At 47.4% G+C, this 14,576-nt stretch overlaps 1 protein-coding gene across 1 annotated transcript in view; it reads left to right on the top strand.

Annotated features, from left to right (window-relative positions):
• CD81 (CD81 molecule) overlaps positions 1 to 13,366 on the top strand; it is a 33,896-nt gene extending 20,530 nt beyond the window's left edge. Inside the window, exons 3-8 of the mRNA XM_026793157.2 lie at positions 2,364 to 2,461; positions 5,317 to 5,391; positions 8,100 to 8,207; positions 8,796 to 8,891; positions 9,204 to 9,293; positions 9,986 to 13,366. Of these exons, the coding sequence (XP_026648958.1) occupies positions 2,364 to 2,461; positions 5,317 to 5,391; positions 8,100 to 8,207; positions 8,796 to 8,891; positions 9,204 to 9,293; positions 9,986 to 10,048 (530 nt within the window). The 3' untranslated portion in view covers positions 10,049 to 13,366. The remainder of the gene's footprint in view (positions 1 to 2,363; positions 2,462 to 5,316; positions 5,392 to 8,099; positions 8,208 to 8,795; positions 8,892 to 9,203; positions 9,294 to 9,985) is intronic.
• Positions 13,367 to 14,576: the final 1,210 nt, after the last annotated feature.

Consider the following 14,576-nt stretch of genomic DNA (forward strand, 5'->3'; position numbering starts at 1 on the left):
TTTGCCATGCTGTCTCCCTGCCCAGCTGCTCCACCTCATCCTATCTCCATTCACTGGCACAAAACCATTTCCTTTCCCTTCAGACAGGCCTACACACCTTCATCTGTCTTTTCCACGCCACTGGCCTGTCCTTTCCAAGGAGCTCTCCTGGGACGTTTCTTTTGTTTGTTTTTCCTTTCTTTGCACACCTTCACCTAAGGAGGTGTCTCATCCCCACTTGGGGAGCTTTTTTTTGCCTGTTGTTTTTCCGTGGCTGCCGGGCGCTGCCGAAACCCTTCAGAACCCCTCAGGAGGCGCAGCTCGGTCGCTGACAGTGCTGCCGCGAGGATGTTGGTGTCTCCGGTCACGGCTCCCGTCAGGTTTTATGAAGAGGGGCTTCCTGCAGGGTCAGCATGCTCCATTGTGGCACTTCCCCTGCAGCTGGCTTCCTCCCTCCTGCAGGGCCTAAAAATAGAGCGAGCACCATGCTGCTGGCACACACCGGAGCGTGCTGGAGCCGCTGGGGCGGCGTCTCCATCACCGCCACTCGCCAGGCCGGCCCTGGCACTGGTGCTTGTGCTTTTGGCGTGCTGGTGGGCTTTGTTTCAAAGAGGGAAGAAGCGGGAGCCAAAGTCCAGCCTTTCCCAAGTTTGAAGGATCTGTAAGGGAATGTTAAACAAGTGGAGACTGTTATTATTTCAGCCTGGAGAAAAGGAGACTCAGAGGTGACCTTATCACTCTCTTCAACTTCCTGAAGGGTGGTTGTGGTGAGCTGGGGGTCAGTCTCTTTCTACGGGCAACAACAGATAGAACAAGAGCACACAGTCTCAAGTTGCGCCAAGGGAGATACAGGCTAGAATTAAGGAGGAAGTTTTTTACAGAAAGAGTGGTCAAATACTGGAATCATCTACCCAGGGAGGTGGTGGAGTCACCATCCCTCGATGTGTTTAAAAAAAGACTGGATGTGGCACTTGGTGCCATGATCTAGTTGAGGTATTAGAACATGAATTGGACTCGATGATCTTAAAGGTCTTGTCCAACCTAGAAATTCTGTGATTCTGTGATTGTGTATCTGGTGTTTTAGAGAAGGGTTTTGCCTTCACTCTGCTCTTGGTGCGTGACCTTTAGACTTTGCACTTGAATTATCAGAAAATTGTTTAAAAGCTGCAGAGATAAGAAAAACCTTAAACATCACAAGCATGTACAAACAGTTTTAATCTTGAGGTCCGTTTATATGTTAGGGCTGTTCCTAAAGGAGAGCTGACAGTCTGATGAATAACTATGAAACATTTTCACTCATAGCAGAAGAAAGCATTTCATTGAAGGGATGTGTCTCCCAACAACTAGTAAGATTCACTGTGTTGCTGTTACCTCCAGGATGTCCCATGTTCTTTCATCCTCATCATGATTATTTTGTTTTCTTCACTGTTGATTAGAAATAGTGACTGCAGTCTTATCTGATTTGTAATTTTTGCATGTATGAAATTGCTTTTGAATGGGAAATAAGATTCACTTAGAGAGTAGTAGAACCACAATACTTGATAATATTAGTTAACCAAAAATGCAGTAAATATAAGGGATACACCAGCAAAAAGCTGTGTCAGATTTAACTGAGCTGGTAGTGTTTGGCTGAGTAATCACTATGGCTTCACCAGTCTCGTGGTTGGTGAGACCATGGTGATTACTCATGGCAGCAGACTTGAGATAAGCTCTTGTTTCCTTAATGAATAAACTTTTATTCTTCTGTTTTCTGAACCACTCCCAATGCCTCATTTCAAGCTTTGAACTAGTTATGGTGCAAGTTGCCTGTGTAAATTCAATAAGTTAAAGTAAAAAATGTTGTATTCTCTCTAGAAGAACCTACAACAAAAAAAAAAAAGCACCAGGTTTTTAGTGAGATGCTTAAGCAGTACTTTCCCTTTGGTTTAATGGTTCATCTGCCTTTAAAATGTTAGCCAGATAAATATTTGTATGAAGTTTAATATAAATAAACCATGTGCCTTACTGTTTATTTTACAATATATGCTAACTAATAATTTCCATCTCTGCTTAAATATTTAAAACACTGTGCCAGGGTAACTCCTGCTTACAGCTGTGAGGATGCTGTAGAGCTCTTGTCATGCCTCCTACATCCTCTGCCTAGTGCTACTCTCAGCATTTCCTCTCATTTTGGAGGTGATGGAGTTACTAAAGCTCCAATGTTGGCAGCTTCAAACACTTTGAGACCCAACTCATGTATGTTGTCTGCTGCCCTCACACCTCCTGAGCCATTATTCTGCACACCCATAATTATCTACCCCAGGAGCCAGAATGTCCAGCCAGGATGAGGGTGCTGCTGGACAGAGCTGTGCAGTAATGTGTCTGCCTCTCACTTTGCCTTGCAGGAATCTACATCCTGATCGCAGTCGGGGCTGTCATGATGTTCGTGGGATTCCTGGGATGCTACGGCGCCATTCAGGAGTCTCAGTGTCTTCTGGGAACGGTAGGAGACACAAAGTTTGGAGTCGCTTGGCACCCTGATCTCGCTGCTGGAAGGCACATGGCTGTGCTTCCCTTGCTGGGCTCTTTCCCAGTGAGAGGGGCTGGGAGGATGTGTGAGCACAGAGATGGGAGCTGGGTGACCCCTGCAAGGAGCAAGGCAGTGCTGTGTGGCTGAGGGCATCTCTGCCCAGCCTGTGGAGCTCTGGCTGAGCTGCAATGTCCTTTCTGTGCCTGGCTGCAGGGCAGAAAGGGTGAGATCAGCAGGATTCTTAGAGACTCTTTCTCTGTTACATGTGAACCCCCTCCTTGCCGTTATCCCTTCATGGTCTGGCTGTCTTACCAAGCACCCACTAAACCTTCTGTCTTACCTGGTGTCCCCTACAGCATCCCCTCTCATTGTTTCAAGGCTGCCTGTAGCAATTCTTGTTCTTTTAAGGAATCATCTCCTATTTTTATCTGTTTGGACAAGGAAACTGCAAAGACTTTCCATAATTTTTGAGTGAGAACATCTAGGTATATCCTGGAAAATCCATTACTGAAGTGCTACAGGCGTCCTTGATGTGAGGCAGCAGCTCAGGATTCCTGGCACAGGATGAGCCTAATTGGATAAACTGTAGTCACACCAAAAGCCTTTACCTTGTGAGCAAGGGAGACCCATTTATTTAAAGCAAGTTCTCACATGTGGTTCAGTTTAAACTTGATGCATAAAAAGTAAAACTGGAAAGGTAAACCATATTTTTTTTTAAATTCAAATGACTTTCCAGCACTTGGCTTCATTGGGCTGGAGGGTTCTTGGTAGTGGTGTAGCAACTCATGGGTGTGGGCTCAGCTGGGACAGAGGGAAATGGAGCTGTTTTGCCTCACTCTTGCAGATGACTTCACCTCTGGTTGCTGCTGATTCCCAATAATAAGGCGATGCTTTTCCCCAGTGTTGATAAAACACTTCTGAATGTAGTGGATGGGAGCTCCAGTAGGAGTTTGCAGGCATTATCCCAGCTGCTGGGAATACAAGGAGCCTGCACACAAATCTGGCAGGGGTTGTTGGAGCGCAGTTTGGCAGCTTTGGGTTTTTATTTTGTTTTGTTAATGCAAGTGATTACAGACCCTGAAGTACCTCTCTCTCCCTCCTGAAGCTGGAGGATTGGAAGGGCAGATGGTACAAGGTACCCGAGATCCGACAGGGAAACCGGCTGCTCTGGCTGAAATTAGCAGCTCTAGCTGCTGTGCACTGTCCGTGTTTGCTCACACCTTGGCTTGCCAAGACAAGTCTGGAGATGCCCCATGAGGATGCTTTCTGCTGGCCAAGGCTCCCACTGTGTTCCAAGGACATTTCCAGGCAGCGTCCTTGGGGTGTTTTAGGGAAGCAGCCATGCTCCCCTTTCTTCCACCTAGCTGAGGGAGTGACTTTGGGCTTACTGCAAAAGGGAGAAGTACAGGAAGCTCCATGCTATTAAAATCCTGTGCCAAAGGTGGCATGGAAGCTGAGCAGCAAGACCTAAGGAGGCTTGGCATGGAGCAGGCTCTGCTCCCTGGAGGGGGCTGGGACACAGCCTGGCCAGGACCACCACTATATTCCCATAGCATCAAGCTGCATCTCCTGGTGTTCTGGAGCTGGCTTACAGAACCACTGAATCTGCAGGAAGTTGTACCTCCACATCTGGGATAAATGAACCATGCTTCACTGAAGGGTAACCACTGCAGGAGTGAGCCCTAGTGCTTAACCAGACTTACAGTGGCATTGCACCCACGGTTTAGGGTGGTGGGAGTCCCTGGGGGGGATGTGGCACCTAGTCTTTCAAAGATGCTCCTACAAAGTTAGGTCTTCACATAGGAGTTGATTGTTCAGGAACAAATTAAGTGTTCACATAGGAGTTGATTGTTCAGGAACCGGACAAAGATGTTGGAAGTCCTTTCCTGCTGTCAGGTTAATAGTTTTGTTTCCATTTTGTTGATAACCCTTTGCTTTTGCATGTGAGAGCCAGGTCATAGCTCCTGTTTCATCTGTTATTGGAGAAAATGTGCTGAATGTGTTTTGAGCAGAGTCTGCTCAGGAGCCAGGGGCTGTTTTCCCACGCTGTACTGTAATTTTGTCTGTCCTTGACTGCATTCACCTCTTTGGCTTCTTGACTTCTCCCACTTTGGGGCTTTTCCCAGGAAGAAGTCACTGAGTGATGTTGTCACAGAGGTGATGTTGGCTGCCTATGGAGCATGCCTCTCTGTGCCTTCTCATGTGATCCTGATGTATGAGTTTACAGCTTCCCATTCCCAGTCCAACTGACCAACAACCATCACAATGTGTTCCTGGGATCTGAACAAAAAGGGAGGATGGCAGGGAGGAATGCTGGAATTGCACAAACAGGGTGGGACTGTGGGAAAACGTCAGTGTTAGTATTTATGCAAAAAACTGCAGTAGCCTTGCAGGGCTGTGGATGCCAGAGCTGGCCATAAATCACACCCTGACATCCCCAGCTCCTCAGCAGCTGAAATGTGCTTTTAACCCTGCACTGGCAATTCCAGTCCTCAGAGCATTTGTGGCAGAGCAGAAACCTTGTCTGGATGGTCCTGCAGGTGCATGAAGAGGAGCAATGTATCTTGTGCTACACAGGGCATCTTCATCCCTGCCAGTCCCTTTGTGGGAAAGGTTTTGTTAATCCCTGTTCAACAACCTGGATATGGGTGGCATGTGATGAGTTACAGGAAAATGTGTTTGGGCTCAGTGCATGTATGAGAGAGAAAATGGTGTGAAGTCAGATAACACCTATGCTCTGATTTGTCAGTGAAAGTGCTGCTCCACACCTTTCCCCACCTAATTGCTGCAGATATGTTAAGGATCCCTCTCTTGATTTGTCTTTGCAGTTCTTCACTTGCCTGGTGATCCTGTTTGCCTGCGAAGTTGCGGCTGGAATTTGGGGTTTTGTCAACAAAGACCAAGTAAGACTCTAAAACCTGTGTTTGTGGGACTGGGAGGCTGGGACAGAATGGCAGCAGATCCCAGCATGAGCTATTTTCCTCACAAACTGCTCCCAGATTGGGTAACAGGGGCTTCGGTTAGCAGTGTGACCTGGGCAGGCCCCCTCAGTGCTCTTGGCCAGGCTGATGAACTTTAAATGTGAGCACTTGACGGGAGCAGGTGCCCTTAGGGTGTGTGGTGCGATGTCTGCAGTAAAAATAGCCCGTCTCACTTGGGTCCCCTCCGAGCTGCCACGCTGTCAGTGACAGGGGGAGTGGATTCGTGCATGGAGTTGTGAAGGAAAGCCATCTGCACGTCCTCAGTGCCAGGGAACAGCGGCGAGCCCGGGCGGGAAGTGCCAAAGGGCGGGAATGCCGTTCAGGGAGAGCCTGCATGAACGGCATTGCTTGGTGCTTCCTGCCCTTCCCCAGTGCCATAGAACCTGCTTCAGCCATTTGCCTGCCAGCGCTGAGCTTGCTGTGATCCATGTGCTGTGCACACATGAGGGGTCCAAGTCCTGTGTCTGTCCTGCTAGGCACCCTGCTAGGGACTGCTCAGATAAGGTTCCCCTGGCTGGAGGAGCTGAACTGAAGGGTAGAACTGGAAATTGCAGCTTTTCCCCTTCTGTTTCTGCTCGCCTTCCCTTCACTTCCCTTCACCTTCCCACATATGGTCACATGTGCTCACACACACAGGTTTGGTCTCAAAATGCAGAACTGCCTGTGCATGGGAACGGTGGCTGTGCTGCAGCAAGCAGCAGGCCTGGGTGCTGATCTCTGGGCCGCAGGGGTTTGGAGGAGAGAAGGGGACTGCTTGTGCTCAAAGCCAAGGTTACACTCTCTGGCAGAGTAGGAAATGTGTTTACTTTCCTGAGGTGTTAGCCAGCTGAGTAAGTAGGTGCTGGCCTGCTCAGCTTTCTCATGCATGTGAGCAGTGGCTCCCAGGCTCTGTGTGAATGGGAACTTCCTTGCAGTCATTCAGGAGAGAGCACGACTTCACTGGAATAAACTCTTCTGTGGCTAAACATTATTATGCAGGCACAGTGCTGTTTCCTAGCAACTTTAGTGAACTAATTAACCTCTGCAAAGGGGCTGTGCCTCCTGCAGATGTTAGTTTGTGAATCCTGAAGAGTCCAAGATGTGCAACTGCAACCGACAGCAAAAAAAAGTGAAGGCTGAGTAAGGAGGGACCCCACGGCTGTTGTGTCCCATCCTGGGGAGAAAGAGCTTGGCCACTAGCTGAGGATTTCCCAGTACAGAAGTGATGACCTCAGCCCCCAAAATTATTTTGCAGTTTAAAATGAAGGGTGGCAGTCTGTTGGCATCAGCTAGTTTTGCAGCCTTGATGATGAATGGGCTATTTTGAAATCTCTGCTCACAAAGCAGGCTTGCTTCTCCCTGCCTTGGTTGGGAGCAGCACAGGCTGGGAGGGAAGCACTGAATCACCCCAGCCACCAAGAGATGCTTCCAGAAGGGATGCTTTTCCTCAAAGCTGAAGGCAGTCTCTCCCTCAGCTTGCCTTCTTGGAGATGCTATAAATTCAGAATGGGGAGGCAATAAATAGGATTTTTTTTTAAATTTTTATTTTTATGTACCAGATTGAAATGGTTTGGTTGGAGAATATCATCCGTCAAAGCAAGCTTTTTTGAGTAGTGATGAAAGAGTTCTGGGATAATTGATTGAAATTGTGCATCATCTTGCTGCAGTTTCTTTTTTCGTATGCTAATCCAGCCTGTGCTGCCAAGAGCAGATGTTCCAGAAAGCATTTTCCCTTCCTTGCTTTTATGTTTTATTTTGCTTCTCTTGCATGGCCTTCTTTCACCTCTCTCTCTCAAATTATTGAAAGGTGTTAGAGGAGAAGTCATAAGGCCAGTTGCCTAAAAGTTAGGAGATTTCTGCACTGTGGAGCAGGCCCTCATGGGTGGCTGCAGTTCACCAGCCAGGTGGCAGAGTTAGAGTCTGGATAAGGTCTCTCACATAACCACTTACAGGACAGCAGTGTCTGTAGGGATCCAGCAAGGGTTTTAAATCCATCTAAATGCACCTAAGCTTCCTGACCCAAATGAGCTGTCTGACCAGGCTTTAGTGTGCAATCTCTCCCAAATTCCTGCCGTCCCCTCCGAGCCACTCAGTAAGCTGAAGTGCCTGTATTTACAGACAGCCTTGCCTGTGCACCCCACCTCCTCCTGACTTTTCCAGCATGTCCAGCTTCTGCAGCCTCAGTGGGAATTGTGTTGCCTGCCTGCTTTGTTTATGTGTGGTTCAAAATGAGATGTTCTGCCTTCCTGAGCCCAGCAGCACATCCACATGGGCTGAAGGTTATCTCAACTTCTGGCTCACCCTCCTGGCCTTGGCTGTCTTTATCTCCTAGACAGAGCCTGTGGAGGCCTTGGATAGTGTTGTCTGAAATTTGCTGGCTGGTGGATGGGGTTCTTAATATTTGTGACAGCTGGAGCCCTATGAAAGACATGCTTTTTTACATGTGCAAACAAATGGTGTCCAAATCTATTCAAAAACTGCTCATCTTACTCCAAGTGCTATTATTGGGAACCTGTTCTTCAGGCACATCTGCTGGATAGGTTTTCTCCTCCTCCTCCTCCTCCTCCTCCTCCTCCTCCTCCTCCTCCTCCTTCTCTTCCTCCTCCTCCTCTTCCTCTGGCTGAAAAGGAGTTTTCCTGTGTCCTTCCTAGATAGCCAAAGACGTGAAGCAGTTCTACGACCAAGCGCTTCAACAGACACTCATGGGAGAACCAGATGCGAGCAACGCCAAAGCTGTAGTGAAGACCTTCCATGAAACGGTAAGGTGGTGGTGCTTGTGCTGGAGAACTAATAATGGAAGTCAGGAAAAGGGGTGGGAAAAGCAGAGTCTAAAGTGCAGATACTACATGCAGGTCTTAGCCTATCAAGTTTGTTGTTGTTACATTTTAAGAAGCAAAGTTGTGCTCTCTTCAGTATTCTCTCCATCACATGGTGCTGGGAAGTCTGGACCAAACTTTGATTAAGTTGCCTTTCATTTACCTCAGCATCCCTGTTTAAGTAAAATTCAATGGAAGAAGACTGTAGCTCTGAGGATATGGGATCAGGATATTAATCCTGATACTTGGTCCATTCAGCAGGAAACAAAATCCCTGGGAAGAGCTGGGTTCACTCTCCTCCAGAAAATCTATGCCAGATCTGTCTGGGACTATTGTAGGAAGCAGCTATATTGCATGGAAAGAAAAAAGTCAGTTTGGAGACTTATTCCCCACCCTTGTTTCCCTCTCCAAGATGCCTCCTCAATCTTGGGTGACTTCAAGAATGTGTAATGGTGGGGAGAGCATTGCATAAGTGTTTGCTGTCTGCTGATGTTGGGTTTCCATTGTTTCTTTTTTCCTCTCTCCATGTAGCTGGACTGCTGTGGTTCTGATATTATGTCAGCGACTTTCACTCCTGTGTGGAGGGATGACCTCTGCAGAAAGGACGCCCTGAGAAACCTTATTGAGGTAGGCACAGCTGCTTCAGGAAATCTTTGCTGCCAAGGAAATTTGGGGATTTATTGGAAAATAGATAAAGGGTAGAGATTTCATTTATTTGGGGTTAGTGTAGAAGGATGTTAAAGGTTCCCATTTGGTTCTTCCTTTGCTGTTCCTGCTTGAGGGGACTGACAGGTGCAGAGGGGTGAAGTCTGGTTGGAAGTCCTGGGGCCAGGACCTGGGGACATAAGTGAGACCAGGGGGAAGCTGACCTGCCATTTTGGTGCTGGGGGTGGCTGTGGGGAAAGCAGGCTGACTGACTGGTGTGCTTCTCTGCCTCAGAACGCCAACTGTCACAAAAAAATCGATGAGCTCTTCTCCGGGAAGCTCTACCTGATCGGTATCGCTGCTGTCGTGGTTGCTGTGATCATGGTAAGTGTGACAGCCTGGTGGGACAGGGAAAAGCCACCTCAGGGCAACCTGGTCCTCTTCCAGCTGGGCTGGATCTGTCCCTCTCTTCTGGATGCCCCTGGAACTCCGCATGCAGCACCAGCCTTATGCACCACAGGGCTCTGGAACATGGCAAAACCAAGGGCTTCATCATCCCTCTGGGGAGCCACGATGTTAGGGGAGGCACCTGGCAAGCTCAGTAGAGCAATAGCACCTGCAAACCCAGCCAAAAAGGCAGAACACCACTGAAACCTCCTCCAAAACCACTTGTTCTACAGGCTGCCATGTTTTGTTGCTGGGGTCTGCAGTGGGAAGGGATTTGCTTGCTTTGTTACGTTGGGTTTGCTCCCTAGTGAGGGCCGGGTGCTGTGGGGGTGTAACATGGCATCTGTGCAAAGGCTGGGCTGTAGTGCTGGAGGGATTTCGAGGCATTTTCTGTGTAGCTGGCAGCCAAAAAGTTTGTCAGGTACTACCACTGCTGCCAGTGAGAGATGGGAGGACAGCTCCTTATCTCAAATTGATTAACTCCATGTGAAAACAACAACAAAGGTGTAGCATCCCTGCCCTTAGCTCTGGCATGAGAGTGTTAATCTGGAGTGGGGGACCTTGGGATGGGGGGAACTCTTGCATCGTGCTGGTTGTTGTCTCAGTGGTGCCCCTGTGTCTCTCAACAGATCTTTGAGATGATCCTGAGCATGGTGCTGTGCTGTGGCATAAGGAACAGCTCTGTCTACTGAGCCGTGAGAGCCGGGCAGGGGAAGGGGGGATGAGGGCGGACGGCGCTAGAGGGGACCCCAAGTGCCACCGAGTGACCAGGAGACATTGCAACAACAGACAAAGAAAATTGTGTATATAAATGCTTCCAATATTACCATACAGTACAGTACTTATCATTTTTATTTTGAAGTACTTTTTTTTTTTTAAATAAATAAAACTTTCCCGTATCTTTGTGGCTGAGTTAGTTACACATCAGTTTTGTGTGATGGGAAAGCTGCTGTAGCAGGAGATCAAGTCCTTCCTCCTCCTTCCCCACCCCCAGTAACTCAGAAGTAACACTGGTGGAAGATGTGTGGAGGAGAAGGGTGCAGCCTGGTCTCAGAAAACTTTGCCTTGGTTTTACCAGCTTTTTTGATTGGATGCTGAAGCAGAATTCAGTATTTTTGTTAATTTGTACTCATCTTTTCCAGCCATCACCCCACCTCCCTGGTGTTTCCAAGCTGTCCGTAGGGAAGCCTGGCTGACTGTCCAAAGCCTGGGAGAGAGGAGGGGAAAGGATGCAGCCTTCATTGCCTGGGTGCAGTGTATCCCAGGGGAAACACAGGCATTGTTCCTCTCCAGCTTGTTTCCATTCGTAGGTCAATCCTTAACAGAAGTCATGCTGAAACTATTTTACTCTCTAATGAGTAAAAATGTTTTATGGTTTTGTGATTTCTTTTTTTCTTGGGGCTATAATTTTATAAATTGGCTCAGTTGCATTAATTCATTGCATTAAAAGGTCAGTGGCTGGGGGTGAATTTTAGTCCCAGTTTTTCAAGTATAACAAACTGAAAATTAAATTACTTTTTTAATGTCCTTCGGTGTTTCATTATAGACATATGTTTCAAGGAGAATCTAGTCCTATACCAAGTTTCCACTGTTAAGCTAATGCTCGCATAGAAATGATATTGGAAAAAGAAGAAAACATAAAAAAAAGTCCTTGACTTTAGAAATCCTGCCTTTATGTACTGCAGGATGATGCTTGGGTGTTCCCAACCATTTGTGTACATGCTTAAAATTTCATCTTTGCATCACTCTCTTGTTCAGTGAAATTATTCTTAATTATAGCATATTGTCACACACTGTAATATTGCTGAGAAATTGTCATAATCTGATTGTGAAAAAAAGGTTATTTTTAAGACCTTCCAGTTATATTAATAGCAGATCAGCTTATAAAATCAAGGTAATTTAGCATGTTAGATCACACCGGTTGAAACACATTCTTGTGATCTGGTAACTTTGGTTATCACTTTGATGTCTGTGGCTTCTTTTATATGCCACTCTGTCACCATGTAGATAGAGGGGGAGAGTGACCCAGGAGCTATGTAATAAAATCAGAGTGTCACTAAAAAGATGATCTATATGTATAGTTCTATAGATATATATTTTTAAGCAAAGCCTTTTCCTTAGCCGTACGGGCACTTGAGCTGGAAATTATAGTATCTCAGCTCTTTTGCCACCCTGAAGCAGGTGAGGGGAGGAGTTTAAATTAGTGATCACTTTCCCCACTTCAGGAGTATTTCTGTTTCTCAAAGTTTTTCTCCCCCTTTGTCACAACAGAGAGCTTCAGATCTGATAGGGAGGGAGGCCTGTGATCATCAATCATTTTCAAACTAGTACCTTGTCCACTGCACGTGGCTGCCATCGCTGTTGCCATTACAGGATGGAAGATTCCTGCACTGGGGCAAATTGATCCATTCCGAAGTTTTTCTTCCCTGCTACTCCCCCCTTTCCTCTTCCTGCCTTTTAGTATATAGGGCCTTTAAAAATTATATAGGTAAATATATATAGATATATATATATATATATCAAGTTGTGCTGGGTAAAGAGGAGGAAGTGCTTCAACAGATCTTCATATTGAGAGGTTGGACAAGAAAAGATTCAGCCTTAGAAATAGCCTTAAAGCAACACTGCCCTGAATGTCCATGTTGTGCACATTGAGAATGAGGTGAGGTTTTGCAGTAGGTAACCCCTTCCCCTGCTCCCCAGCGTAGCTCCTTCAGGTCATCTACTCTGTTACGTGGCCATATGTATATGCATCATCCAAGCATGTGTGTTTACATCTATGTGCATCAGGATTGTCAGCATACAGAATGGATGTGTAACTTGCCACCTTTTTTGTTGACTGTTGGTAAATGTGTATAAATATGCCATTAAGCATTTCAATTCTGTTTTCTTTTCCTTATACCGTATTTTTGATATTGTTCAGTATTCAGTTGATGCTGTGTACACAGCTGGAGCTCTGTTTGAAGACAGACTGGGTCTCGATGCAGGTCAGGTGTGTCCTCAGACATTGTACTTTGAGCTGTCCCAGGCAGGAGCAGTTGGGAGAAAGTGGTACTTGGAGAGGGAATTTGAGAGCTGTGAGAGGAGGAAGAGCGGGAAGTTTGCTCAGACTGTGTCCCACATGGGGTACAATTCCCCCTCTGGCTCATTTCAGTTCCAGAGAGTTCCAGAGGCAGCTTCCTGAGCCATCTCCTGTTTCTGTGGCTGCTGCAGGAAAGGTGCTCAAGGAGGGGAACAGCTAGAGAAGGGTGATGGGAGCAGAGACAGAAGGATGCTTGCAGAGAGGACAGTGCTTTCTTTAGTTACCAGCTGAGTCCCCACACTTGATGGAATGGTCCTCAGCTGGAGGAGTCAGCCCTGAGAGAACAGGGACAGAGAGGAACCATTATGCTTAGGAACAAAGAAGTCGTTGAGAAACCCTCTCTGAAAAAAACTACTCACTTGGGTCTCCTGTGAAGCTGGACCTGAGTTAACACAAACTAGAAAGGGAGCTATGAAGGACTGAGGGGACTCGTCCCATTGCAAGCCCTCAGGATCCAAAAGCCACAGGGTTCTTCTGCCAGTTGGTCAGTCCCAAAGCTGGCTGAGGTGAAGGGGGAAAACCCACTAGGCAGGACCCCTGCTCTGCCCAGTGCCTCTCCTGCATACTGTGCCTTTGTGTGTGCAGCATGGCAGCCTGTTCTGCTCCTCTCCACAGCCCCAGGGAAGAAAAGGATGGAATTGCAGGCTGTAAATACAGACCCCTCCCTCCCCATGGAAGCATCCCCCCTGGAGCTAGTGGCAGCTGAGAAAAGGGCTGTGAGCTGAGGTGGGGATGAGGAGTGTCAACTGTCCAGGTCTGAGTTCAAAGACCACATCCAAAGGTCAAACAGAGCCGCTGACAGCTTAACTGAATGCTTGGGATTTTTTCATACTGTGGAGCATGCCACAAAGCAGTGTGTTTAACTTCTTTCTGCCTTTTTTTTTAAAGAAATGAAACAAAAATCAATTTAATAAACATTTCTCATAGTGTGCATAGTGTGATGAACTGCTGCAATTTTACAACCAGTTAACCTTAACACCAGGATGCTTTGTGAACCAGGCTTTGACAGCATGGGATTTTACAGCCTCTGGGAGGGGGGCCTGCAGGCAGGCTGAGTATGCATCTGGACTGGTGCTGAGGGAAGGCAAAAAGGTTTCTTAGCTGAAATGGTGCCTGCTGCAGTTGTGCCCCTCCCCACGGGAAGGGGGGCACAGCTGTAGGGGAGCTAATGTGGATTGCAGAAAGAGTGACTGTGCTGAAATTCGGCACAGGCTGGAGGGGGGTGTGGTGCTAAGTCCTGTGCACTCTCAAGGGGCTCCTCCTAAAGTGACCAGAATTGCCCAAAATGTCCCTGTGCTGCCATCTGGATGGGGACTGGGCTGTTAATGCCACCGCTGCTGCTCCCACCTGCCCCTCCACACCATCAGGGGAAAGTCTGGCTGGGAGCGAGGTGGGCAGCCAGGTGCTGTGATCCCTCAGCTGCCTGCCTTCCTCTGTCCTGTCCTGCACTTTGCACTGTGTTTGAAGCAGGAATGTCCTGCAGCAGCTGCCAGCCATCGCCTGTGCTGGTACAGAGAGGGAGGGGATGCAGGGTGAGGAAGGGCAGGGAGGGAACACAATGTTGAGCTGCTGCAAAGAAAGGCAAGCCCTGCTCCCAGCGGCTGTGCCTGTGCTTCTAGATCATGCCCATCTGTTGTTCTTTCACTTGTTTACCTGAATGTTAATGGAGTCGGACATCATGACTTCTGGAAAGAAAAAAAAGTGATATTTAAAAACAATAAACAAAAAAGAAACAAAGCAATTCCCCCTTGTTAGTAGATTTTTAATGATGTGTTGTCAGATCTTGTTTCCTTCCATTGCATACTGATTTCTGCCACGTCTTCCAAGGGAACGGGCATGTCTCATTCTTGTATTCAAGCAAAATTTGGGCTGCAGGGAAGGCCGTCCTCAGCTGACCCTCTAGGTGGTTTCCCATGAATGTGATGCTCTTTGCTTCATGCCTTAAAACGTTTGGATTGTGACACTGCATTGTTGCTCCAGATGGGGATAAAATTATTCCAGCCTCTGGAGCTAGGATTAAGCTGATATGAGTCACTGTCAGACCCAGGCTGGTGTTTGAGGGGGAGAAACAATAGTGGAGACTAACTGGCAAAGCACAGCATGTATTTGGCATCCAGGGTGTGTGCCTTGGGACCTCAGCC

Source organism: Zonotrichia albicollis, chromosome 6 (assembly GCF_047830755.1).
Source record: "Zonotrichia albicollis isolate bZonAlb1 chromosome 6, bZonAlb1.hap1, whole genome shotgun sequence".
NCBI classification, from domain to species: Eukaryota; Metazoa; Chordata; class Aves; order Passeriformes; family Passerellidae; genus Zonotrichia; species Zonotrichia albicollis.